The 27,622-nt window shown below is 39.6% G+C and overlaps 3 protein-coding genes across 3 annotated transcripts in view; 1 reads left to right on the top strand and 2 right to left on the bottom strand.

Moving 5' to 3' along the window:
* Positions 1-394: 394 nt before the first annotated feature.
* LOC139718690 (uncharacterized) lies at positions 395-7,887 on the bottom strand. The gene is made up of 4 exons (XM_071630149.1): positions 7,765-7,887; positions 6,323-6,688; positions 5,156-5,207; positions 395-705 (listed from the first exon to the last, which is right to left on the bottom strand). The coding sequence occupies exons 2-4, from the start codon at positions 6,675-6,677 to the stop codon at positions 558-560; spliced, it is 555 nt and encodes a 184-aa protein (XP_071486250.1). The 5' UTR covers positions 6,678-6,688; positions 7,765-7,887; the 3' UTR covers positions 395-557.
* A 5,339-nt stretch (positions 7,888-13,226) lies between these two features.
* Positions 13,227-17,961, top strand: LOC139718691 (tetratricopeptide repeat protein 22-like). The gene is made up of 2 exons (XM_071630150.1): positions 13,227-13,731; positions 15,746-17,961. Exon 2 carries the CDS (start codon positions 15,819-15,821, stop codon positions 17,700-17,702), a length of 1,884 nt encoding a protein of 627 aa, XP_071486251.1. The 5' UTR covers positions 13,227-13,731; positions 15,746-15,818; the 3' UTR covers positions 17,703-17,961.
* Positions 17,962-25,496: 7,535 nt separating this feature from the next.
* The window catches only part of LOC139718692 (ATP-citrate synthase-like), a 71,703-nt gene continuing 69,577 nt past the window's right edge, over positions 25,497-27,622 (bottom strand). Inside the window, exon 29 of the mRNA XM_071630151.1 lies at positions 25,497-26,430. Within this exon, the coding sequence (XP_071486252.1) occupies positions 26,342-26,430 (89 nt within the window). The 3' untranslated portion in view covers positions 25,497-26,341. The remainder of the gene's footprint in view (positions 26,431-27,622) is intronic.

Raw genomic sequence — 27,622 nt, forward strand, 5'->3', positions numbered from 1 at the left:
TTGTTGAAAACACATATGGAGAGATCATTTTTGCAAGAGTACAAATTCACTTGTAAATAATCTGTGTTTGACGTGAACATGCTTATAAGCCAATTTACCCTCATGCAAATAGGGCTTAACGTGTCATGATTGTACACAGCCCTGCATGTGTGTACGCTGTATTAACGTAGGAACCTATGAATGTCCATTTGATAGGGATGCACCTGTAGTTCATTCATTGGAACACTGTATAATCAACAAAAGAATACCTTTTTTTTTCTCTCTCTCTCTCTCTTGATAATTCTTTAACATGACAAACTGAACAATGCATTCTGCAAATGAGGAATCAACATTTATTATTCTAATAATTCTCAAACGCAAATCTTTCACTAGCTCTACAAGCTCTGAGCTCCATTTTTGGCTGTGACAGTGGCATTATCTGGCAGGGTGGTGAATAAAGGTGTACATCATGTGAGGTTGTATGTACAGCATGGAAGTCAATTGCCGAGATTTCAGCAAAGAAAACGCTCAAGTTCATGACAGAGATGTACGTAGTACGCTCAAGTCTTGTACGGCAGTTATGGCACTTTCAAAGTCTGGGAGAGTCGTCTGAGATGGGACACCAGTCTTTCCTTCTGCTGCAGTAGCCTGCCTTCAAGAGACTTAGCATCTTGTATCAGCTTCTCTACCACTGTGGAACTCTCTGCCTCAAACTGCTCACTTTCCCTGAAAATGTAATGAGTGTAGGTGTAAAGTGAAAAACTGATGAAAAGAGAACACTAGAGCAACTCAACTAACAGAAGATGTATTGAGGATGCCTTGATCTAGTCTTGTTATCATATTATCCCCTTCTCCAGTACAATAGCCATTTGTTCAACACCTGAGAAACATCACAATGTCCTTACAGCCTTTATGCAAGACTATCCAGTGCATGGTACATTCCTGTTGGAATCCCGATTTTCTTTCCATTACTGAGAGGTCTTTTATTTAGGATTTTTTTCTTCTTTCATGTCAACCATTGCGATCCTTGTGGAAAGTGTCCATCTCTGGCTTCACATTTTCATTTCAGAGAGCAACAATAACAACACTCGAGCGTAAAAGCTCCCCCATCATCATGTAGAAAAAACAGACAAACAAACAAACTTGAAGCAAGAAAACAATCCAGGGTGTTCCACTTACAACAAACAAGTTGTTATGAAATTTCAATCGAAGGAAGTAAAAATGCAGGTCCCAAAGTTATTCCTCATGTACAGTGCATTTATGCAATATTTTGTGAAGCTTTATGAAATTCAAATACATTTGTATCACGAAACAAAATTGCTGGTCTCAAGAAATTCAGTTATAATGGAAGTCGCCTGTACATAGAAGAGAATGACCAAGGCACCATTTACCATTTTATGACATGATTAAAAGCAAATAAATCATGTCATCAACAGCATGCCCCCTTATTTTGTCTTATTTTGTTTTTTGAAAGCCTACTTTTTACAACTATTCCCTTTCTAGCACCCCCCTTTTTTTTGTCTGTCTGTCTGTCTCTCTTCTTTGACCTGTCACATGAAGGGGTGTACACAAATGTTCACCTCTGTACTCAAGAGTTCATGTAATGGTTCAGTAATGCATAGCATTTTGGGCTTTGAATTAAAAAAAAAAAAGAAAGAAAGAAGGTACAGTTAAATTCTATTTGAATTTGCCTACACAAAATGTTTACTGCAGCATAACATGACTTTATAATAGTTCCTGTGTTTGGGGATTTCCCCTGGAATCCCCACCTCTTTTACCATTGTGATCAGGTATGATGTTGTAGTAATGTCAATGATAATACGTGTAATAGTGATAACATTAATTTGTAAATGTCAAAAAACCTAGATGTACTTACTCCTCTGTGCTGCAAAAGCTTCTGATGTGCTTGACAATAATGCACAGTTAAATAAGACAATATGTGTTTAGTCTTGATTTAAAGACTGCTACAGTTGGGGATTTCCTGACTTCTTATGGGATGTCAGTTCTTACTCTGACACTTAAGATTTTTGGTCAGATCCGGGCTGTAATGTGGTTGTACATGGTGGTGGTATTGGATTGCAGGAATACAATAAGGCGGATGTCTACTTGAATGGCATGTTCTCATGTTATTTCAACCTTTCCCCTTTCCTTTCCTTGCTCTGTCACCAGAAGTAACATGAAATTGTTGGAGGCACGGCATGCTTTAATACATAAACCACACAAGCTTCTTTCCTCTTTTTCTCTGACCATGTATAACCAAGATAAATGTTGATATAAACATGCAGGGCAGGAACAAGCTATAGTTCAATTCTGGTATAATAAGCATTGGAAGATGGCCAATGTGATCAAAATGACAACAAAATTTGAACATTTCAGAGACTGACCTTGTCAGTTAATCAATCGTTGCCAAATCTAAAGCCAAAGTAAACTTTATCATCACAACAAGTGGTTTTCCTGGTTTTGATCAAATTTAGTGGAATAAGAGAAAAGGACTGCTCACATTTGTACTTAATCAATTGGATCTCTCTTTTTCCTTTTTCTTTCTTTTTTTTTTTTGGGGGGGGGGGGGTGGCCTGTTCCAACATTTTTCATGGCAGATAACTCAAATTGTTTACAGCATACAAGTATCAAAGCAAACATTGCACCGGAACAAATAGCAGACAACCTGATCAAGCAGAAAACAAGGCCTGCCACATCGCTGTCTGTATAAAGCATAAAGATAATCAGACAGGATGTAAAACATAGATGGTATGAATTACAGCATATATGACAATTTTCTTGTGGTAGGAACATTTTTTATTCATCAGGCATGCCGTTTTCACTGCAATTTCAAAGAAGCTTTACTTGTCTCGTTTGTTGTTAACAAAACCCATTAATGTTTTTCTCCAACATTCTGTTGGATGCATATTTTTTTTTTTTTTTGTGAAACTGATGTGTCCCATGGCTTCACTGTCTCTTGAGCAGCCACCTTCCTTGTATAGCAGGTTCTTTTCAAAATCTTACTTCTGAAAAAAGAGCATTATATCCCTATTATGTGACAATTTTCTTTCCAAAATTTCAAGGACAGGTTTTCCATGTACAAATACAGATAAATGTGATGGATGTGACATACAAGTATATATGTGAAAACTCTCTGACTTGTCCTGTTTATGGTGTAATCTCAAGTGTAAAACATTCTTCCTCAAGAGTCAGAAATTGTTTCCAAGGTCAACTTTGTGCGTAACGACACCTGGAAGCATATGATGGCAGTGTACAGTGCACTCCCATTATAACGAAAACGGTTATATCGCATTTCTCATTACAACAAAGTAAAAATTCAGGCCCAAACATTATCATCCATATATCTCTATGTGCTTTACTGTTCGGTTATAACAAAATTTCAACGTATGAAAGACAAGAGACCGGGGGTCACGCGCTCACCTGAGTATCGCAAGATCACCTTCCATGCATTCTTGCAGACTCCTACCTGAGAACATTGGAAACTTATGGTGGGGGTAGCTTTGAGAGTGGGGGCATGGTGTCCATTTACATATTCCATCACACTGGTAAGAAAATACCTACCAAGTACACTGTACTTTATAGAATGTTGGATTATGCAGCTTGGGGAAAAAAGACTTAAAGCCCTATCACTTTTGCTTAGAACTAGAGAAAATATTATTGAATATTCGTTAACTTAGGAGGTTTGAACCCCCTGCCCCCCCCCCCCCCCAGGAAATCATGGTGCCCATTCAAACACTTTGAAATCTTATCCCCATGGGAATGCTACTTGCAAAGTTTGGTGAAAATCCATTGTTGTTTTCAGCAAGAAAATAGGGAGCTTTAGATTTTAGACGCGCGGACGTTCAAAGGAAAAAAACATGTTCTGAGCGTGCGCAGTAGCGCGCGTAAAGTCAATCTATTTTTAGCTTGCGTCGCCTGAGTTTTTCACTACGCGTACTGGGCTATTTTCACGTCCGCACAGTTTGCGACGCAGAGAGCTTCTTCATGCACTGATCATATGGGGGCGAGATTTTATTTTTTATACATTGCGTCCCAGCGTAATCTAAAGCTACTTTTCCACACGACGCAGGGAGAGGAGAACGTCCAGCGCAAGGGTCGGCTCAAACGTCCGCGCGTCAAAATCTAAAGCTCCCTAATAGAAAATTAAGGCCCGCATTTGGACCCCCCCCCCATCCCATCCCACTTCCTTTGTTCCCAAGGGGGTGTGGGGAGGGGTGGGGGGGGGGGGTAGGGCACCCCTGATTTTCCCATGAACAAACTTGAAACAACAGTCATCAATATACCGACTCATTGTATCAACTTAGCTCAATCCCTTCTGGTTCCAGAGAAAATCTGTAAAGATTCCTTACAGGAGGGGGGGGGGGGTGAGACCCCTGGGGCCCCCAGGTGGGGCATGGGGCCCATTTGATGGAATTAAGATTCTATTCCCCTAGGGCCACTACCTGCCAAGTTTGGTGAAAATTTGTGATAGGGTTTTCAAGAAAAAGATGAAAATTTACAATTTTGGTCCAAATTTAGGCCCCCGGGGCCCTCCAGGTGGGGTATGGTGCCCATTTGATGGGAATGAGATTCTTTCCTCCTAGGGATGCTACCTGCCAAGTTTGATGAAAATTTATGATAGGGTTTTCAAGAAAAAGATGAAAATGTACAATTTGGGCCCCATTAGGACCCCTCCCTACCCCCCTCCCCGGGTCCCAAGGGGGGCACCCCTGATTCCGCCATGAACAAACTTGAAACTACAGTCATCAATGTACTAATTCATAATATCAACTTAGCTCTATCACTTTTGGTTCTAGAGAAGAAGATTTTTTTTTAAGATTCCTTCATTTTGGGGGGTTTGGGCCCCTCTTGGGGCTCCCCAGGTGGGGTATGGTGCCCACTTGAACAAATTGAGATCCTATCCCCCCAGGAATGCTACCTGCAAAGTTTGGTGAAAATCGGTCAAGGGGTTCTCAAGAAGAAGATGAAAATGTAAAAAGTTTACGCACGACGGACAACGGACGAAGAGCGATCGCAATAGCTCACTTGAGCCTTCGGCTCAGGTGAGCTAAAAACCACAGGTCCTAACGGCTAAGGATTTCGTTTACCGGAGGTGCACTGTAGTTGGGCCAAGTGACTGCTATACATTCACTGCTGCACATTCACTACCTCTAGAAGCACTCATCTCTGCACTTACATGAAAACCTGTGTCCACTGAGCACTTGCTACCTTGACATTCTGTGTAATGTCTGCAAAGACAAGAAGAAAGCTCAATTAAACTAATGAAGCACTGATCAATACACAACGTGCCTATCTATGTGACCTAAAGCAGAGCTCGACACTAACGGTGGCCCGGGGCCACCAAAAATGAAAGTTGGGCCACCAAAATTTTTGAAAAGTATGTCGATAAATTCGTAACTTTTTGCGCCTGAAATTAGCAGTTAATTTTGTTTAAAGGATGGATGAAAAGGACTGAACGAGTGCCTGAGAGTGAGTGTTGCGAGTTTGTTGAAGTTTATTTATGAGTAGATATGTCCAACTTCCAATTTTTACTATGATAAAACTTAAAGATTGGACTCATTAAAAAGAAAGGCTTTTACTGTTTTTTATTGTTTTTTTCGGGCCACCAAATTTTTCTCTCGGGCCACCAAAACTTTGAAAATGAGGATTTTGGTGGCCCCATCGGGCCACCAAACAAAAAAGTTAGTGTGGAGCCCTGCCTAGGGGCATCTGTTTATCATACTCTTTCAAATGTACTAGCTCTTAACTGCTTAGATTTTACAATTTTTTAGTCATTTATTTGAGACAAGTGGCCATCAAGATATCAAAAAATACATGCAAACTAACCTTCCTCCACTTGAAGCTGTTTCCAAAAAGGAAGACTTGTTGATTTAAAATAGAACTAGGTATCAAAATAAAAGAAATTGTGCAGTTCTTGCAGTTGTAGTGCTCATGCCTAAACTGACTTTGTCTTGTCTCAGGTACCCTGAAGCATGAACATAATCATGAAACTTAGTAGCTTAGTATATCAATCAAGTATTATTTTCCTTAGGGGCCTATCATTTTGAACATCTCATTCAGACAATTTAATCCCTCAGTGGTAACAATCATGAAACATTTGACATAGAGCACACTGCGTAGTAACAACTACACTTCACTGCAAACTGTGTGGTAAATGAAATTATTTACAATATGAAATGAAACCATATCAACTGCAGAAGAGGTTTACGATAAAAAGGTTCTAAGAGGAGGTTATAAATGCTTATAATACGTTTTGAAGATATGAAGAAGCAAATGTCAAAAAGACCAGAAATATATTAATCAGATGAAGAGAGAGAGAGAGATAGGAGATGATATACTTTACCCTCCATGGCAGCATCCAAGGTTAGCATTCTCTTGTTGCTGCTACTCGTAGCATCTCCGGCAGGCCCTTCTTGCAGCGGAGAGTTATTGGCTGTCTCACCAAGATGTGGACTCACTATGCCGTCTCCCTTCTCCTCCTTCAGAGGCTCAGTTGACAATGCACTCCCATCATGCAACAGTGACTTCCCATAATCCATTTGGTTGGCCTGCTCCATCCCCCTCCCAGTGCCAGGCCCACACAGATCCACCGTCATAGGAACAGCATCAGATATGTTCCCCTGTGCACCATTGCTCATCTGAGGACCACTGCTGTTAGGGGGAGACTTTGCCGCCGTTGGTGCTGCAGCCTTATCCATGCTGTTGTAAACTGTCAACCATGAACAAGTGAACATTAAACATTGTGATGCTGTGATAATCTCGGAGTATTGTATTTGTATTCATTCACTGATCTGAGTGTATCCTTGGAACACTTGCATTGATACATCATTTGTAAACTCATCAGAAGACATTTAGATCTAGGTTCTACCACTCTTTCCATACAAACTGATTGTCGTTTATTTATCATCTGAGTCACTGATATCATAAAATTCTCATGCTCTGTCATCTTGCATAAAACAAATTGAACAAAAAGAAATGAAAAAAGATCTTCCTAGGTGACTTTATTGAAACTCATCACAAACAAATATTTCTAAGGTCTAAATATTATAAGTAACGGTTACAGGTCTATAGTAACTTGTTAAAGGTTTAGTAATTAGTGATAAGATGTAGTTTCTAGTCTAGCACTCGACCACCTTACTTTTTATTAAGCGACAACTTACATATGACTGTTAGTAGAATATTCAAGATTAAACGTTACAACTCTGCACCTGAAAAAAAAAAGGAAACCTACCATTAATCAACACATGCAACAATATAAAAATCTTACCAAAATGCTCACACAGTTTAGCCCTAACGTTATACTTATGGGGTTATGTGTAATTTTATGAATCCTGCAAATAGGGTCTATGAGACTCCAGGGGCTAGCCCTAACTGTAACTGTTAGTTGCTATCTTTTCTTATGATTATTAATTATATTATCTAGAAACTAGTTAGACCCCAACACTCTGTAAGGCGTTATTTTCGTTCCTACGAAGAACCCCACTTAGTGTTACTAACACAACAGTGATAACACTAACACAACAGCTAACGTTAGGCGTCAAATACTAGTATTACTAGTAATGAGTATGACCGGCGTGAATAGACCCCTCTACTCTCCTAGTCTAACGTTAGCTACTGGTAGATGATACCCTACGATGTGATTCTACGCACCCGTAGCCGTACTCTCAACAGTCAACACTCCCCAACAGATACCCTACGTCGTACCTGCATGGTTACTATACCTGGTACAGTGGTAGTAGTAGTGTCAATCACTCAATGCCGGCCGTCTATTTCCGTCTAACTTACCGTAACCGCGCCCGTTGTCTTTGACCCTTGATCGAGCGAGGTTAGATCTGTCTTTCTACTGTCTCAACGTTGCTTTCTCACCGTTTACATAGGTCTACATTACAGTAACAGCCTCACTCGCCGCCAGGCGCAGGCGTCCTCTATCACTAGCGCTATACGATAGCCGCTTAACTAGCATATAGCATAGCGCTAGTTTTAGCCACATTGCTAGTAAGAGTTCTGTGGTTTTAGCCCACCATGTACCACACTGCACTGGCGCGGCGGATGATGGCATGACCACCACGAAAGTTTATGGGCGGTCGGTCGTCCCGGTCCGGCGTACGCGTGCGCGTCCCTCCTTTTCGTGGATCGATCCTCACAACTAGCAAGCCTCTAGCTAGCTAGGCTAGGCCTACTTATACGTGTACTATAAAGCTGAAAGCATACTGTAGCTAAAGCGCGCGCGGCCGTTGCATGCGCGCGGCGCACGTCTTGATGGCAAAGAAAAAAAAAATGTTCCAGTAGGATCACTGTGGGTATATATAGGATTAGGGTTAAGGCGGGGTTATGATAGGGACTTAGGTTTGGTTCGATATGAGGATTAGGATAAGACCTACTGGTTAGGGTTATGTAACCAAAATGATGACCAAAGAGTTTTGCATTTCTGTAGGGCCTACCTGTTTGATTGAGAACTATTCTATAAACTGTAGGCCTACAGAAATCAGGGGCGGATCCAGGAATTCCGTAAAGAGGGGGCGCGTTTACAAAATTAAAGGGGGGCCACGCACCCCTCCCCCCCCCCCATTTTTTTTCTTTTTATTTCTTTTGTTTCAACAAAAAATAATGGGGGGGGGGGGGCGTGCGCCGGTTGCGGTCCTCCCTGGATCCGCCACTGGAAATCATTCATAGTGGCCACACTGCCACAGTATTACACAAAAGTTAAAAAGGGAATGAAACCCAAGTAACCTAATCTGTTATAGGCTGAATAAATCATGCGAGCAACAGGTGTAACGCGTCAGTGAAGTCTGAGGAAAATCGAATAATCCATTCAAACATTTTGTGTACAATGCTTAGTTCGCTACGTAGCGCATGGTCATGGGCATACTTATAAAATTATATAGAAAATGAAATGAAGAAAATCCTCAAAAAATGCATTTTCTCTATGAAAAGTGCACAGTCCCTCCTCGTGTTACTGATCAGTGTATGTCCTCTATTTATGTGTTATCGGTAAGGCCTAAGTCAAATGCTTTTTCATTATATGCTAGAAAAATGAAACTATGTTGAATTCTTTTTATTATTGGCTTTATATCGTTGTCCATGCGAAACGTCACATTAATCAAATAATGTCTTCTCATTCAGCAATGGCAGCACCGAAACTCATTACTTTTGAACGAATTTTCCTCAAATTTCACTCCGGTTGAAATGTCTACATTGGCTATCAATCCACACGACATTTGGGATTTTAAGGTCTTGCGAAGCCTGTCATGACTTTGTGTGAGTTGCGTATATAGGCATATACAGAAATACAATTTCCTCTCGGCAATGTTGAGTTAAAACGAATACGGTATATAGGCCTAGATTTGATACATCGGTTATAATAGGAGAAGTCCTCCAGAAGCCTTCAGTGTAATAAAACAGTGGTTAGGCCTTTATAGTGTCACGGTAGACAAATTAATGTATAGCCTACTATGGAACTTTACTCCATATCTTTAGGCCTATTCACCTGTTTATGATGACGTCATTACCCCCACAACGCTCCCGTTGGTTTGTTTGTCTTTATGATAGAATTTGAGACTTTCTTGCGCAGTGACGCCGTTACCTCTTCCAATTTAGCTATTATGACGTTGATATCATTATAATCATTAAAACACAGAATACTCTGATTTCCCATGTCATTCAGGTCCAATTTTGATAAAATCTAAATCTTTCTGTTTTCTGTTTTTACTCTGTTTAAGCCAACTTCAAAATTTATTATGGAAGGAATTTTATACTTTAAGATTTCATATAGCTCTTTGTCTGATTTAAAAAAAACAAAAAAACAAAAAAACATACCGTGACGGTTCCACCCGTGGTTGGTTGAAAACTGGTTATTTTAGTAATGTCAAGAGAGTAACCATTCATCAAAAGTAATATTTTGACATTCCAGGTGATTATAATGAGTCAACGGAAGGTCCTCATATACGAATATACGCCTATAGCAGTGCCCATCAGCATCGCAAAACGAGTGATTCGTTATAATGTTGTTATTGCAAGCACGTTTTCAATTAATGTTGACCCCCAAAATTGTAATTTTTAATCTCTATCAATCGATTATTATTTTTCTTTTTGAAAGGATTCTACTGGCTGAATTGTAAAACATGACAAGTGCATCCTAATCACACATTGCTTTATTGTTCTAGTTTTAACTTTATATTATAAAGATTATCTTACAGGGGCGCCGTAGAATCTTTTTAAGATTTTTTTTTTGAGTCAAGGTCAATGGACCCCCCACCCACTACAGGACATTATCATATTTTCTAAGTTTAATATTGCATTTGCCGTTCTGTACACTTTAAAGATTATCGTAATCGTTACGAGAATTTCATCGTGTATCATTTGATAGTTGTTGTTTTTTCACACGTGTAACGTTATTGCATGCTTAAGTTTTATGGGAAAATGGAGAAATAAAATCAAACTGAACTGAACTGCACTGAATTACAAGTTAAGTTGAATAGACCTGTTGACAAGTAGGCCTAAATATTATCGTAGGTGTGTGAAGATAAGATATGTTTACATGAGTTTTAAATCAATAAGAGACCAAATAATGTCAGTACCATAAATGCCCCGATGATTTACCGCTGATCATTACTTCTCATTATTCTTGTCTCTGACATTTGCAACCCGGACACTGTCATCTTGAGAGTAGATTGTTATGTCATTTATCTTAATCAATTTTGGCTCTCGTTGTAGAGCGCTGCTTCGGCACAAAACGACATTTTTGCCCCTCACAACTTCACCTGTTATTTTTCAACCTCTGATCTTCTTGCCTCTACAGTTAATCTCAAGCACTTTACCACAGAGATATTTACGTCTAACAATGTATAAATGTCTGATGTAATTGTGATCCTGATATCTTTACCTATTTATGGGCTTAAAAACACCTCAGTCCATAATGTATCCCTGGGGTTTTATATCTGACACTTTCACGGCAAATGTTTACTCCTGACTTTCTTTTAAAAAGATACCTTGCCTGTATGACGATACCAATTAGTTGGCATACCTCTGACATCATTTCTAGGGTCTAGGGCAATTATGGGCAATCACCGCGGACCCTTCCCCTGGCCCTAATCCTCATCCTAATCCTGAACCTAATCTTAACCCAAACCCAAACTTCTAACCCTAACCCTAACCCTAATCTTCACTCTTACCTTCCACTAACCAGTATTAGTCGGGGGGTAATTGCCCTCTGGGGGTATTTCCCTGATATACGCATTTCTAACCTCGGTTCTATCATTCAGACATACAATATTGTATACAGTGATGCAGAGAACGTGGGGAGCGATACTAGTACGTCATAATAATCAATATTATGATACTAGTTAGTGCACGGTGTACGCCGATTGGATAACGACAGTCGTGCAAGTCACATTACATTACAGTATTCTATTTATACCGGAGTTCGGGCGGGAAAGTACCTGCCGCGTATAATTCATAACACTTGGTTGAGCATGGTATTTACCGCACATTTTGCACAATGGTATTGTACGTGACAAAAAAAAAAAAAAAAAAAAAAAGATAGTTCATGCAGCGTGCAATCCCGAGCCGACATTCATTCAACTGATCAAATGAAAAGATCTCAATATGATGACTTATGAGGCTTCTTCGAATCCGATCGTATATATTCCCTTGTATTCCCCGTCCAACTGAGCTCTCGAAATCTCTCCTTGAAATTAGACAAAACGGATTACGTCGTTCTGTTCAAGACCTACGATTTGTATTGGTGGTCGTATCCTGTATAGTCACTATCTGTCTTAGTGTATTGTAATTGCTGCAGAAGGCCTGCTTAAAAAAAAAAAATAATAAATCGCACTGGTCAACTGCTGACTCGCCCGTCAGACAAAATTCCCCTAATTTAGGAGCGAAGTGTTTGGCAACTCACCCGATGTATTAGTGTTACTAACGAAGAAGGCCCAGCACTATAATATAGCTGAACTATCATACCTGGTGAACATGGAAAAATTAAACTTGTGATTCTTGAAACACGCACACATGTCTAATCGTGTGCCTATACCCTCTGTCGGCCTCCAGCAGCAGCAGCAGCAACAACAACAACAGCAACAACAGAAAAGAAGCAACAACGCCAAAGAAGCAACAACAGGTGTAGGGTCAGATATGGATGCGACTGTCACATCGGAAACAGCGAGCAATAGACGAGCAAGTTCCACGGTACTGAACTATCATTTACTGGTGCCAGAAGGCCAATACCAGTTGGCCTAGATGAAGATGGGACCCCACTGCCGATCATAACTCGATCAAGCCCAACCAACCTATTTTCTCCCACTGATCTCTTTGGAAGTTCCATTATAGAGATCAGTGATTTTGGCCTTTGATCGGGGTTGATATACTTTGATCGGTATTGGTTCGGCTTCCTCCGCGACAATTTTTGAAACGCTTGAATTATCCAGTATCCAATTCAATTCTAATTTTAATGTTCAGACAAAGCCAGGTTTACTTTTTGTATAATTTCTTTCAGCCAGTGTCACATGAAGGAGGAACATGCAAATTTTAATTTCTCGCATGTTATAATATCATGCATATACTCCTTGCCACTAGGTATAGAGAGATAATAGAGTGTAGGTTGTGAGAGAACGAAAGAGTGGATAGATTATTGTTACGGATATGTATGTATGTATATATATATATAGCGAGAGAGATGGAGTGTGTGTCTGTCTGTCTGTCTGTCTGTCTACTGTCTGTGCGAGGATCAATCGAAGAAATCCAGCAGCGTAATTTACTGATACCGCTTGTAGCAACAGTTCCCCCGCACCATAAGGCTTCATTCATCAACCATCCATTGAAACGCAACGCGAATTGGTACATAATAGCCTACACCCAAGGGAGCCTATTATTATCATCAAATACTGTTGGATACGAAGAACTGCTATAGAAATACGCTATGGCATGGTCGTTTCCTCCTTGAAAAATCTGCAGGCGTCTGCCCCTTTCACCCACGTTGCAATAGGCGTGATGACAGCTGTCTCGTATGTGTTCACTCTTGCTGACTGGCAAAACGTGAAACACGCAAACCTTGGTACGATAAGGAAGTAAGTTGCTCATTCGTCAGTGCTCAGTGGTTCGTGGCTTGTCATTGGTCAAAACTTCGTTACCAGTCAGCGCACGCCGATCGAGGGCTGCGCGCTCATCATCAGATTTGGCTGCTATTAAAATACAACGTACTATAAACCGCGATCATTGCTCATCAAACAAGCATTATAGTAAGCAACACTCGATAGGCATGCAGTCCCGAAACAGTCATGTGGCCAGGGAAAACATCCGTTTAGAATCGAGTCTCTGTGTACTCAGTAAGATACACTTGGCTGCCTGCTGCTTCATTTCCTGCACAGCAAACTCCGTCTACTCGAATTCACAGACACCTTCGCGAGCAACGGTGACTTGGAACTTCAATTACCAGTGCATCTGCTTTAATTTTGATTTCATGAAGCATCCGTTCGAGTGCTTATAGGGGGCCAACATGGGAGTATTAATATCGTTATAAAAGTAGCATTTGTGCAATATACGACCTCTTTCACAAGTATACCTTGTCAACCTGCATTGTAAAGCTTTACTCGGTGGAAAAGTGACAAACTTGTGGATGAATATTACTGCCGATAGCACTATATGAGTGAAAAAGTTGAATGCTCTTGAATGAAGTCCTGCCAAATTATGCTGATGACAGTGCTACTCTACTGTTGAACTGTGTTAAACGTTGAAACTGACATACCACTCCATGTAAGTATTGATCGAAATGCTTATTCCACCTTGCATATCGGGTGAATTCGATTTCTCGGTGTAAATTGTGATGCAGTCAAGGATGTTTATCATTTTTTGATACAGTTCACTGCCATAGGATTATATCAAACTCCACTGGCTATACGTGTAGTTTAAATGCGTCATGGTTATTCAGCAATGCATGCAAAATCGGATTTATGCACATTGATTGCTAGTTGTCTATCGCGAAAAGATGTTCTTCAGGTAAGGTAAAGAATGATATCCGTTTGAATGAGAAAATCACCATGAGAAAGTTCTTCTGAATAAAGGGGGTTATAGTCAATGTCGAGGTGTCTCATTGACATTTTCCTGCAATACTCAAGAGATCCCTATACAGTAAGATAGGTCTATATTGATGTTAATGTCGTCAAATATTGTCGAGTTCCTTCTGGCTTTGTTTATAGTTTCAATTGCTCCTTTCGATTCTCAGTCACCGTCGGTGTCAATCGACAAACATTTGGGTAACATCTGAAGTCAGACCGTTGCAAGTCCGATGCTATAAAAGTGTGACTTGCACATTACAACGAAACTCACAGTCGGAGACTCTAACACAAAAGAATAAGCCGAATACAGATCATGAGTCTGAATCGAACATACCGTCTCTCATTGTCGTTATACAAGATGACTCAGACTTTGAACAATAAATTAATGATCCCGGATCCCGAATGTGGGTTGTATAGGCAGAAAGCTTGATTAAAAGGGAGCAAAAAATTTAAAACCAACATCCGTTTTAAACGTCATCATTTCCCTTAATAATACTGGTACACACTACATAGGCCTATATATTATGATGTGCAAACGAAAAAATAAACTGGTAATGCATTTTTGCCAATAAAGAATGGGTTTACTCGACTCAAAATTTCAGCGGCCTCCGCCTTCTCCAGGAGTCTTGGCGGAGGCCGCTGAAAATGTGAGTAGAATAAGCTCATTCTATACTGGCAAAAATGCATTACCAGTTTATTTCTTCATTTCTTCGTGGAGCCAATACGTGAATTCTCAACACACACACACACACACACACACACACACATATATATATATATATATTATATTCATACATACATAAACATTAAATTATGTATATATTACATATTAATATATAGTGTATACACATTATATTATATTATATATATATATATATTATATTTGTTATGACATGAATATATATTGTATATATACATGAAATAGATTATGATACTAGTACATCAAAGAGCTCTCTTCGATGAGTCTTGAAAAGTACAGCATGGTAAAACCACCATGATATCAAAATGATATCATCAGAAAGGAAATCAGCATTTGCTTGACGACTGATGTCTATAGCGACATGGGGGTTCACAGTGCAATTAACATTAATTTTCCCAGATCATCACTCACCGCGTGAGTGGATCCTGCATAGTTGTCCTGGAATTCATCACTTTATGGAGAACGAGACAGTTACGAGAGAATAAATCCTGAAACAGCTGATGTGCAAAGTCATGCTCCTAGTTTTATTTTTGGAAACGGAAGTCAGTGGGAGAGGGCACAGGGAAAGAGAGAGAGAGAGAGAGAGGTGGGCAATAGTATTGAGGAACGGAACGGGACTTCCCCTACCGCTCGATTAATGCTATTATGTTTCACAGACCAAAGACCGTCATATCTTTTAACTCGAGACTCGAGACTCAATGGCAACAATAACAACCAAGGAGGGAGGACGCACTTCTAAGAACGTGCGTATCAATGAAAAGTGAATTCTCTCGACTTTTATTTGATTTCAACAAATTTAACGTACTGGAAATAAGAATAAAGACCTACCGATTCTTGAATTGGACTGGACAAATGACAATGGGTCATGAATTTAATATTACAGGTGGTGATAGATCTAAGAAACACCGGCTGAGCACCGAATCATGCTCGCAGTGCTTGTCTAAATTTCAATTGAAAGATAACCAGTGTTATTTTTTTCGTGTCTGTATATCCCTTCCTAATCTTCTTCTAGGAAACCACGACGGCGCTCGCTGGAATGAGATAAAGGAGCGTTCTCCGACGCCAGGAACACTCTACCAACAAACATGATGATGGATGAATTGGAAGAGCAAGAAATCATAGGGGAGGTCGGTTGCCATCTCACCTGGCCCGAACTTCAGAAGGTCAACAGGGATCAGCTCCAGAAGTCCTGGTTAGTCTTGGAGAAGCGATCGGTGGAATTTTCCGAGCTGCCCACGTACTCCTGCTCGATACGGAACCTCCAGGGATATATCTTGTATTCGATGGATGAACAGAAGAAGGCCGAGGAGAAATTCGACGAGGTCTTGCAGCTGGACAGGAACAACATCAACGCGACAGGCAATCTGGTTGTCCTGTATAAGAGGCAGTCCAGGATGCGGTTCTTCCGGGAATGTCTTGAGAAACTGAAAAAGCTGCTGGCTGATAGGAATCCCTTGTATCTCGCGAGAGCGTATGCAGACCGCGCCCATGCTATCAGGCATTTTGAGCAGGACGTCCGCTGCTTCAGTTACACGGCGTTCATCAAAAAAGCGGTGGAGATCGGCGCGGAAACGGACTCGAAGGAGAAGGCAGAGTGGCTCTTTGATTACGGACTTGCGCTCTACCGAAGGGATAGCCAGCTGGTGATGGGCCAGGCGGCTTCGTCCGTGACAGAGGCCAGCTTCAGGGAAGCCGCGGCGCACTTCGCCTTGGTCACTGAAATATCAGAAGCGCCTTCAGAGTACAGGGCACTTTCTTGGATCTTCATGGGTATTCTCTTGAGGACGAAGCCGTCTAGAACTCTTGGACAAGCACTCCCCGATTCGATTTATTTGAACTCATATACTCCTCAGGACTGCTTTGAGCAGGCTTTGTCCATCAGATCCGACCATCCCATTGTCCTTCGGCGAGTTGCCTCCGAACTGACGTTACTAAAGCAGTATGACAGAGCGAAGAAACTTTTCGAACAGTCCCTTGACTTGGAACCCTCATGGTTTGCGAATCGTCACAAAGGACTTCTCTGTCTCGCTATGGCCGAAGACTGCAGCCTATCCGTTGACGATACCGAGAGACGAGAGCTGCTAGTTAGCGCCAAAAAGCAATTTGAAATAGCCCTTGAATTCAAGCAGGTACATGCTGACCACTCTGATCTTGGCTACGTGCACTTCCTGTTAGGCGACCACAACAGTGCCGTCCAAGAGTACAGCCTTGCAGTGAGGTGTCGACAAGACGACAACTTCAACGTCGCCCTCACGCACTTGCGATGGGGACAATGCTTGCAGGATATGGGTGAAAAGGAGGGGGCTCAACTGCAATATGCGCAGGAGAAAGATGTCAACAAGAAGTTGAGAAAACAGGCCAATGTGCTTGAAGCAGCATTTACCCACAGTCACGGTACAAACTGCTGTGGATTTGAGTGTGACCTTTCCCGCTTTGATTACTGCTCATCCGAACGACCTGGGTATATCAACGTCCTTTCCGAGGTCAAGGGATCGGATAGCTCCTACATGCCGCAGTTCTTCCCAAGGGATCCAAGCCCTTTCAAGTACGACTTCTTCGTAAGTTTCTCTCACATCGATCACAAGTGGACAGTGGCGTTCGTCCGAAAGTTGGAGAGAGCGTTCAACGTGAGGGGCTGTATTCGTTATCGAGATTACGAATACGGAGCGACGATAGCCGAGAACATCGCCGAGAACATCGACAACTCGTATCGCACCATCTTGATCATCACGCCCGACTCGCTGCGAGATCACTGGTGCCGCTACGAGATGCAGCGCGCCCACATGGAGACCCTCAAGCGGCGATGCATTGTTCCCATCATGCTCCGGCAATGCAAGCTCCCTCTCGAGGTGGAGAATCTGACGCACATCAAGTGCAGACGGGGACAATTCGTGCTCGATGACTGGTATCGAATTCGGGACACGCTCAGGCAGAATACAGCTGTGAAGACGAAAGGCTTCTTGCTCTGATCGTCTTGGCTTAATGTTTTTCATACCCCGTCTGTGCCGATGAGTCAAAATGTACACAAATTGTACACATTGTCACATCATGATCTATAGAATGGACAGGAAATAATATGGCCTATAGAGGGTTAAAGGGCTACCGAGCCCATAGAGGGTTAAAGGGCTACCGAGCCCATAGGAGGCTTCTTTACGTTAAGCATGTGTATCGATTAGTGTGGGCATTTTTGGCCTTTGTCTGCATGGACAAAGACTTCTATTTGGGAAAATAGTCTGTTTGAAATATTTTGGCTGAACTTTTATATCATATTTTATGTAATAACTTTAATAGTAACAGTTAGTTATACGTTTACTATATTACATCAAACTAATCGTTTGGCATTCATAAAATTGTTCTAACTTTTATTCCGACAGTGGTTTGCATAATACTCCGAGTAGATAGATCTTAATGTGCTTAACAAAATGTTCATGGATGCATCAGAAGTACGCACATGACCAATGGTATATAAAATGAATCATATCCAATTGGAAAATGGAGCTTAAATACATCACTAGCGTCAAATCTTTAATTGCATACAATGACAATGCACAAGCCTGGTTTGCCGCGTAGTCTCTCTCGTCGTCCTAGAATTAGAATATGAGTATCGAAGTGATTATATCATTCATAATTATATATGTCACAGTCTTTCGTTTACAAACAAGACGATTTCCTTATGCAAGGCTTCGGGCAGTGGCCGGGTTGGATCCGGGTACGGGCATGGTCTTGCAACCGCTCTATCTCTTGACAGATATTCGGGATACATGAGATTGTTTAGAACCACTTTCGATGGCGATGAATGGGTATGACTTGACACTTCGGTACTCAGTGTTTTTGATCCACCATAAAACAGTATGATAATAACGACAATGTAAATTAAGTACCTGTTTATTTCTTACTTTATTCATTCTTGTTGTAAATCACAGAGGTGCAATATCCTAATTTCGACACGACCAACACGTACACCCTCCCCCCCCCCCCCCCCCACACACACACCCAGCAAGTACAACAATAAAAGCAGAATGTGATTGTACTGCCGGCAATGAACATTGTCATTCTACACATCGCATGCAGTTGAATGCTGAATAGACAGTAAAGTCTTATGGCGACGACCTTTGAACCTACTATTTCCTGTATGAAAGCCGTGTGAATCCAAACATGCCGTGTTTATGGACACCAACTCCAGTTTTCAGGAAGGGGGGGGGGGGGGGGGGGAGAGAGAACGTGTTACCAAAGAGGTATCACATTCTTCCTTGATGTTACTGTGGCTGAACTCTCACGCACCCTTTGTTTCCGGCTGGTTAGCGGTATAATCTTGAAGAAGTTATGACTGCAAATACATGAATGAATATAAATGTATTATTCATTGTATACATCATTAATTTATTCCTATAGTTCTTGTAAATGTAACATTATGACAGCTCGATATTTACTGCTCATGATTCCTTTCCTATAACGTTTCTCCTTTCTTTTCATTACCTTTTTTTTTTTCTTCTCTGTCCTTGTTCCCATTCTCCTCTAGTCTTTCTTTCTTCTTCTCCCTTTTCTTAATTGTTCTTTTCGATGTGACCAAGAAAAGGGTTTGTACATATGTTGATCCCACATGTTATAACAGCGAGGTCATTTTACTGTATCACTGTACGTTTCGCGGGTATTTTTGACCACGCCTTAATTTTGAGAGTGTGTAAAAGAATCCATGGATTAACGTGGTTGTTCTTCAAAATTTTCGAAGAAAATGATGCTCAATTTATAAGGAAATTTAGGCAACTGGATTGGGGCAATTGCCAGTAGAGTGCAATGTTACAGTGTCATGGCTTAAGAATGTAACAGTAAAATTGAGAAAATTTCCTAGTTACATTCCCATCCTGTTATAGAAAAAGTAAATGAAAACCAACTTAACATGCTTCCTCTATTAAAGTTATTAGCCACCTGCATAGACTTATTCACTTGAATCTTCAAATATTAACGAACAAAGAGAATTGTCTATCCTTACCAAATTACATGTACTTCATTATTGTGTAACTTTGAATCAAGAAGTTATACATCGAAGAATTTTTGCACACAATTCAGTGCAAGAGTTGTTATGGGAGACCATTATGCAAGTGTTGTTACCAACGATGCGGTTTCATAAAAAATAAAACATAAACAAAAACGCGTAAATGTAAGATGACACAATTTTTGTGCGTTGATTTGTCAGATTTTGGCAAATTCTTGTGAGTTTGAATTATTATAATTTCTGAATTGACCAATTACCTTTTGCATTCTAGAGGGTCCTGTATATGAGGTCTACGGAGATTTCACAATATCGTAATACAGAGGCTAAGCTGATTTACTCGGGATGTCATCGACTCAGCTAATTCAGATACAGTCAACCTCGCCTTAATCGAATCCAAAGGAACCAGAGAAAAATCCTTCGACTGGATTTTACATTTTGTCTTACACAATATAAAACGTTTATGGTAGACCGTATTCACAATTCTGTGAAATTTAACGTCAGATTTTGATAAAAGTTTTGTCATTGTGATCATCTGATATTGATTCTGTTCTTCACAGTCAACGTGAACGTGGTGCGGTATGACACTTTGATAATCTGCGTTTTGGTTGTTGTTGTTCTTGTTTTACCTTGGTACATGATTTTCAATTCAGAAACCGATGTGCATTGTCCAGGTTGTGTTTACCTCACACTCTGCTGAAAAGAATTTTTTTTCATGTGAGTAAACAAACAATAACGAAACTCGTGATTTGCCATAAACACGTAGGTCCATAGTTTGCGAACGTGCTAGCACCTTTGACGAGATCATGAACGTGACGAGAAATTTGGAACGGTGTGTGGGGGAGCCGCGACATTGTAGAAGAGCAGATTATTTTCGAATCGTTGAATACACACTGCAGCCTTTGAGGACGCAATTCATTGAATGGCATTGTGCTAAATACTGACGGTCGATCTGGACGATTAATGTTAATCATTCTCGATCGAATATGAAACTGAAAACCACCTAGCAAGGTTACATGATGAACAGTTGTAATCTGGTAATTACAGTGCACACACATTATTCTACTTGATGCATACAGACATTTTTATCACGTACGTATGCTTACCTCCACAGTATACAATGTGTATAAGTAATATCAATATCTGTTGAGTGATCACATAATTTTACAATTTAAAAATATCAATCAAAGACAGGTTTTTGTATTGGAAACTTTAAAAAAAAGTACAATTATATATATTCATACATATTGAAAGAAAAACAAAAGGTTAAAATAGTACAAATTCCAAAGCTGTAGTAGCAATGCCTGAAGAATGAACAATTGTCCTCTATGTACTATAGTGGAGGGCTTCAAGGCTAAATTGGAATATTATACAGTGGTACTTCCTGTTTAGTAAATGGACAAAAAGCCAAGAATATTTTTTGTTTAAATATACCTGCATTGTGCCTGTTAACTGCTTTATTAACCTTTATAATCCAGTTATCAATATGCAATTCAGAAATACATATACTCACACACAAGCAAAATGATAATGCAGTACATATATATAATGATCATATTTCATATCATATATATATATATATATATTTACACTCAGCAAAAAAAGAAAGTAAACACTTTTTCAAGTTTATATTTCTCATAGAATATTCGGCTAAAAGTTAACGTATTATATACCATATTGAAGGCTATTTAATTGGCTCTCAGCCTAGTAGGTCAATAAAATGGAAAAGTTTACGCATGAGTGAACACCTTTGTTTTTCTCTTCCAAGGCACAAAAGCAAAAATTGAAAAATGAACAAGTTGCCATTCATGCGCAAGTGCTCCTCCATATAACAATAAGAACAAAAGACAAATTTAACACAATTAGATACATGACTTGAGTTGTGAAAATGAACCCTTGATCTCTACAATATCTCTCAAGCCCAAAATATCAATAAAGGCAAAAAATAAGGGAGAAAATGAAGAATCTTGGGTCAAGCCCAAATTCAAATGAAATAAGAGATGAAGCAATGTTGATAAGAATTGTAAAAATTTAAATTTGTTTTCAAATTAGGAGAATTGTAAATAATATTTGATTCTAAAATCTATCTCATGAATCCTTGACTTAAATAAAAAGAGTAAAATCAAGAAATTATGTTAATTTAATCATCTTTATGTCATTACTCCCTAAGTCGTTTGAAGTTTAAGCTGACAGGAAATTCTTATTTCCCCCCTTTAGTTTCCCATTTTGCTTTTGTTTGAGGTTATAAAGAAATAAAGAGAGCAAAAACTTGTCAATGCTATTTCATTAATGTCTCTCATTTTGTTAAACTGTCTTTCTGTTGTCATTGTTATCTTGAAGGGCATTGCCGCCAAATGAAAGACAACTTGTCAAATTTTGCAATTTTTACTTTTGTGTCTTGGCGGGCAAAAATGAATGTGTTCACTCATGCGTAAAATTTCCTTTTGTATGAACCTACTAACTTGATAGCCAATTAAATTACCTTTAATATGGTATATAATAAATTGATTTTCATCAAAATCTTCTATGAAAAATATGATCTCGAAAAAGTGTTTACTTTCTTTTTTTGCTGAGTATATATATATATATATACATATACAAAATGTACATACAGACAAACCTGCTCTAGAGACCACCTGTCTATATATGACCACTTGCCTATAGTGACCATGTGGAAATTGAGAAACTGATCCTGTTTAATGACCGCCTGCCTGATCGTGATGCAAGAAGTGACTGCAGATCTGGTTTCCACTGGGCGACCAAAAAGTGTGCCCAAGGACAACTCGTCCAGTCCTTATTAATGGAGTGTCAATTGGCTTGACGGTCTACACTGTTGGCTTATTTCAAGAAAGTATCAGGCACACAAGAAAAAACAAACCAACAGCCCCTTTCATGGTTATCAACCCCTCAATGACCCCTATAAGGACCTCTTAACTCCAATACATCTTTTTTTCTTTCTTTCTTTCTTTTTTGGTGCAATTCTATATAAACCCCAAACCCCCTTTTTAAGTCTAGCAAATTTAATGGCCAATTTCAGTGTTTGAATCAAATGAGAAATGTCTAGCCATAGTGTCCTTAACATGTTTAGCCAGCTCAACTAATTCTTGCAAAACGCTCCCCAAAAAAGTAAACAAAAATGCTATAAAAATTGCTAACTAATGATAGGCACATATACACAAAACTAACCAAAATCAAGGTGATAATGCACACAGTTGGTATGTAAACAGCAATCTATTACAGAAATCATTGTTAAAATTTCAGCTTGATTGGGTGTGATTGTGTGTCAAATCTACCCTTGTATCACTGTATAAATGTGATTGTTGACTCCTACATTCCTTTGCCATCTATTTGAACAAGGGCTTTGTGAATTCAAGGTCTTGCCAAAAGAGTTTTTAAGCTTTATTTTTTTTTTAATTATATATGTGTCATATTTTCAACATTTTTTTTTTTTTAAATCAATTGTCTGAGTTACCTTTTTTGCTTTTTGGGGGGTGATTTTCAGCTCCTGATTGTAAAATTGTATCACTGATTTAATTTGGGCTGGGCATAGGTCCCTTCAGCTATTGTTTGCCTCTGTAACATTGCGCAACTAAGTTAGAAAATGGATTGTTATGTTTCCTTTTGTTTCAGGCCACCAAAATTTCAAATTTAAAGATAGACCACCTGAGGAACAAAAGTAGTATCTAGCCCTGCTTTATGCACACACACACGCACACATACACCCATACCCACACACATATAAAGTATACACACAAACACGCATGCATACACACACTCACACGCGCTCCATGCATTGGCCATCCAATATGGACACATGCATATAAATTATGCTATTCACACTCGGCAGAAACGACAAGGTCCATTTAGTGGCCTGAAGATTAATAGACTATTGTCGAGGATAACACAGAAATGCACATTCAAGAGGTGTAGTCACATGGAATGTTATTGCATTTTCTCCAGGAAACAAACTCTTTGACAATTCTCAAACCATAACAGATGGCGACTTTGATAATGACAGAGGTAAGTCAGCAAAGTTAAAAGAGTTTCCATCCATCTCAAATAAGTTAAATCTTAGTTTTCACGGCTTGAAAGCCATCACAACTACTGTTCAAAAAAAATAACAATGAACCTTTTCTGCATTCATTTTCATGCAGGGGCAGTATAAAGTCAAATCTGATTGTAGACAACTTCACAAAGTTCTCTCTGTTATTATTAGATATAAATCTCCCCCCACATTGTTATTCCCACCAGTTCAGTGGTGCACAAACGTCCCCAAAATCTCACACCATAAGATATTCCATACTGACAGCAGTTGGCATTCTGTACTATGAATTCCTTGTTATGCTGTTATTGGAAGGGAATACACAGCCTACGTTAATGTGAATTAGGAATCATTATCAAACCTTGGACTGACACAAATGGACAAATTGAAAAACAAAGAAATCAACAAAAACTGAGAAATTGGCAAGTGTTAAAATTACCTGTACCATAATATGCCACCACTAATCTTAATATAAGAAGGGAAAAATATAAATTTACCACTTGTTGCACTGAATCAAAATATGATTTCATTGACATTCATTCATTTCTTCTTGCCATGGTTAGAGAAGTATGCTTAGTTGTTTTTTTTTAATAGTACATCATTTAAGAAAGAAAAAATACTTATGACATACTTAGTTTACATTGGTCCTTTCCTGTTGAGAATCTTGCAAAGTGTCAAAGGACGGAACAGCCTATCTCTCTACCATTCTTGGATGCACGAATCAGAATTTACTTCAACATAACGGCTCTCCTACATTTCTGCATTTCTGTAATTCTGATTCTTTTTTTTTCTGATCTCATCAGAAATTGCACTAGCTTCATGTCTTCAAGTTTTCAGCTCAGAGGCCACACAAATTAAAATGATGACAGGAATCGATTGTGTTTGTAACATTGTCCTGCAGTCACTGTACATCTCCAATGTCCTGCTATTGGACAATGAAAGCCAACAGATGAATATTCCTGCATGCCATTTGTACCACACTTCTGATTGCAATAATATATAAGTTTCAGATAAACTACACTTGTACTCTTCTGGCATTAGAGGCTTGTACTCATCAAAACAAAGGTTTACCTTAGACATATTGGGATTATGCAACTTAAAAAACTAAGGCTTATTGTCTACCAAAGAACAATCTTTATATTGAATATAAAATATTGTTATGCTTAAAACCATATAGAAGAACATCTAAAACATCTTTTCCAGTAAAATGTATGCATTACACAACTAACTGAATGCAATGTAACATCATACATAAACAAAACTAATTGAATGCAGTGGTTAATACACCAGCTTTTCTCACATAAGTCCGACTCTTCCGTAACATTACATCAAAACATAACTGATCACAAATCAAAAACTGTCAAGACTACATGAGCTTCCTCTTTCCCCCAGCCCCTATGCACAAATGACACATTGCCTCATATTTCCTCAAATTTCAAGGAAAGCATGAATTATTTCAATACATTCTAACATGGTTCCCATCATATCACTTGCCTTCTACACAATGTTTTCATACACCAAGTGACACACAGACTGGCTACTCAAACACTGAATGGGGGGGGGGGGGGGGGGGGGGGGGAGGAGCCTGAATAGAAACAAAATAACTTTTATAACAATTTTCAGTTTGTGTTTATGTGGAAGTCAATGACATCAGGAAATATATAAGGTAAAATCAGTAGAATTAATGACAACTGAAGTTCACCAAGTTGTACATACCAAGTTATTCCTATAGGTTACATCTAGTAAAAATTAGTGCTTTAGTGGGTGTTGGTGCAATGCATTTAAAAAATGAAACAAACACTCATCAAAGCAGCCATTAATAGCTCTCCATAAGGAGATATATATATATATGATTTATTCTTCTATTTGGAGACAATACTGCAAATTACAAAGACACAGACTTAACAATTTTGTCTACTCTGTCACAGATAACATTGCAAATTCTTGGATCAGACCATTTCTTGGGCAGAAAAATATCTAATGTCTTGTATACGCTTGTTATGCACTACTGAAAGCCACTATTTTTGTGCTACACAGTGAAAGGCATTGGTTCTGTTTTGATTTAAAAGGAAACCAAGTAAACATCACTACCCTATTGAAGACACCCTGTTGGAGGTGAGGTAGGGATGAAATAGACAATACAATGGTTCATTTCTGGGATGACAAGATACACTGTATGCCCAAAGAGTCATGGAAAGGTGAAAGCAAGTTGGAGCAACGTGACAAATCACCATCTTAAACACACAAGCAAAGACCTTCACAGCATGAATAAATACTAAACTCTTGAATTTCACAAGGTTTCGTCTACTTTCACTTATGGTCACTTGCCAACATAAATTAGGTATACCAAGATAGCTGAATTCATACGGGTATAAAGATCATTTTCAAAACATTGTCAAGTACAAATCAAACAGGGGTAATGAAGCTAAAAAAAATCAAACATTGATAATGATTCCAAGAGACATAAGATGTTGACAAGCACTTGCACTTTCACTCAAATTGGATGCAGGATACATAAACCCACAATTTTGGCCTCTATACTCAAGCGGGAGTTGCAAAAAACTTTGGCTGTTTCTTTAATTAGCCTCTGGCAGGACGTAAGAGATGTCGTCCCAAGGATGACGATACAGGCCTTGTCTCAGACGCTTCTGATCCAGATAGTGACCTGATTGATAAAACAAGGCATTGATGAACAGAATGTCAAGTACTGACATAAACAGACAGACAGACAGATAGATGGTCACACACAAACACCCACACACACACACACACACACATATTCAAAGTCTCACATTATGTTACAAAGAAAATAGCGATCACATTCTCAACCATTACAAAATACATTTTACCCATTAGACTGAACAGCTATTAGGGCACAGGAAGGTAAGTGCCCATTCAGACTTCTTGCATAACAGTGAGTCTTACTTGCCCCAAGTGAGTCTCAGTTGCCCAGCAGTATTAGTTGCCCTACAGTGAGTCTTAGTTACCTCATAGTGGGTCTCAGTTGCCCCACCATGAGTCTTTATTGCCCCACAGTCTTACTTGGCTGAGTGAATCTCAGTGAGTCTTTGTTGCCCAGCAGTGGTCTCAGCCCACTAAAGTGAGTTCTAGTAACTTTGCCAAACAGTGAGTCTTAGTTCCCTCAAAGTGAGCCTTAGATACCCCACAGTGAGTCTCAGCCATCCAACAGTGAGTCTTAGTTGCCCTACAGTCGTCTCATTCACAGTGAGTCCGAGTTGCCAAACAGTGAGCCATAGCTCCCTCAAAGTGAGCCTTAGATGCCCCAGTGAGTCTCAGTCGTCCAACAGTGAGACTTAGTTGCCCAACAGTGGTCTCAGTCGCGCTACAGTGAGTCCTACAATGTAGTTGCCAAACAGTGAGTCTTACTACCCTCAAAGTGAGCCTTAGAAGCCCAAAAGTGAGTCTAAGTAGCCAAACAATGAGTCTTAATTCCCTCAAAGTGAGCCTCAGATGCCAAACTGAGTGCCAGTCATCCAACAGTGAGGCTCATTTAGTCTTGGCTGCTCCACATGGAGTCTTAGTTGTCAAACAGTGAGTCTTAATTGGCCCAATGAGTCTTGGTTGCCCCATTGTGAGTCTCAGTTGTCCTCCACAGAGTCTCAATTGGCCTAATGAGTCTCAGTTGCCAAACAGGAAGTCTTAGTTGCCCAAAGCAAGGAGCCAAATGGGTTAGTAGCACCCTTCAATCACACATGCATCTTGGACAATGAATGCAAAGGTGTTATCGCTAGCAAACTGTGCCATTAGTTTGTTTCTAACTTTAGAAATCTAGAAATCTAGAATTCTAGAAATCCATTCTTTGGTCAACCATTTAGCGACTATGACTTGAAAATCAT

The sequence above is a fragment of the Diadema antillarum genome, unplaced genomic scaffold (assembly GCF_040938485.1).
Source record: "Diadema antillarum isolate AM-2024a unplaced genomic scaffold, OU_Dant_1.0 scf00000099, whole genome shotgun sequence".
NCBI lineage: Eukaryota > Metazoa > Echinodermata > Echinoidea > Diadematoida > Diadematidae > Diadema > Diadema antillarum.

What these genes read in the sequence shown, in the direction of transcription:
- LOC139718690 (XM_071630149.1), bottom strand. Translation starts at nt 6,677, where the DNA reads ATGGATAAGGCTGCAGCACCAACGGCGGCAAAGTCTCCCCCTAACAGC. An exon ending in CTTGGATGCTGCCATGGAGG is followed by an intron (nt 5,208 to 6,322) that starts GTAAAGTATATC and finishes TTGTCTTTGCAG; the next exon opens with ACATTACACAGAATGTCAAG. An exon ending in CAGTGGACACAGGTTTTCAT is followed by an intron (nt 706 to 5,155) that starts GTAAGTGCAGAG and finishes TTACATTTTCAG; the next exon opens with GGAAAGTGAGCAGTTTGAGG.
- LOC139718691 (XM_071630150.1), top strand. Translation starts at nt 15,819, where the DNA reads ATGATGATGGATGAATTGGAAGAGCAAGAAATCATAGGGGAGGTCGGT.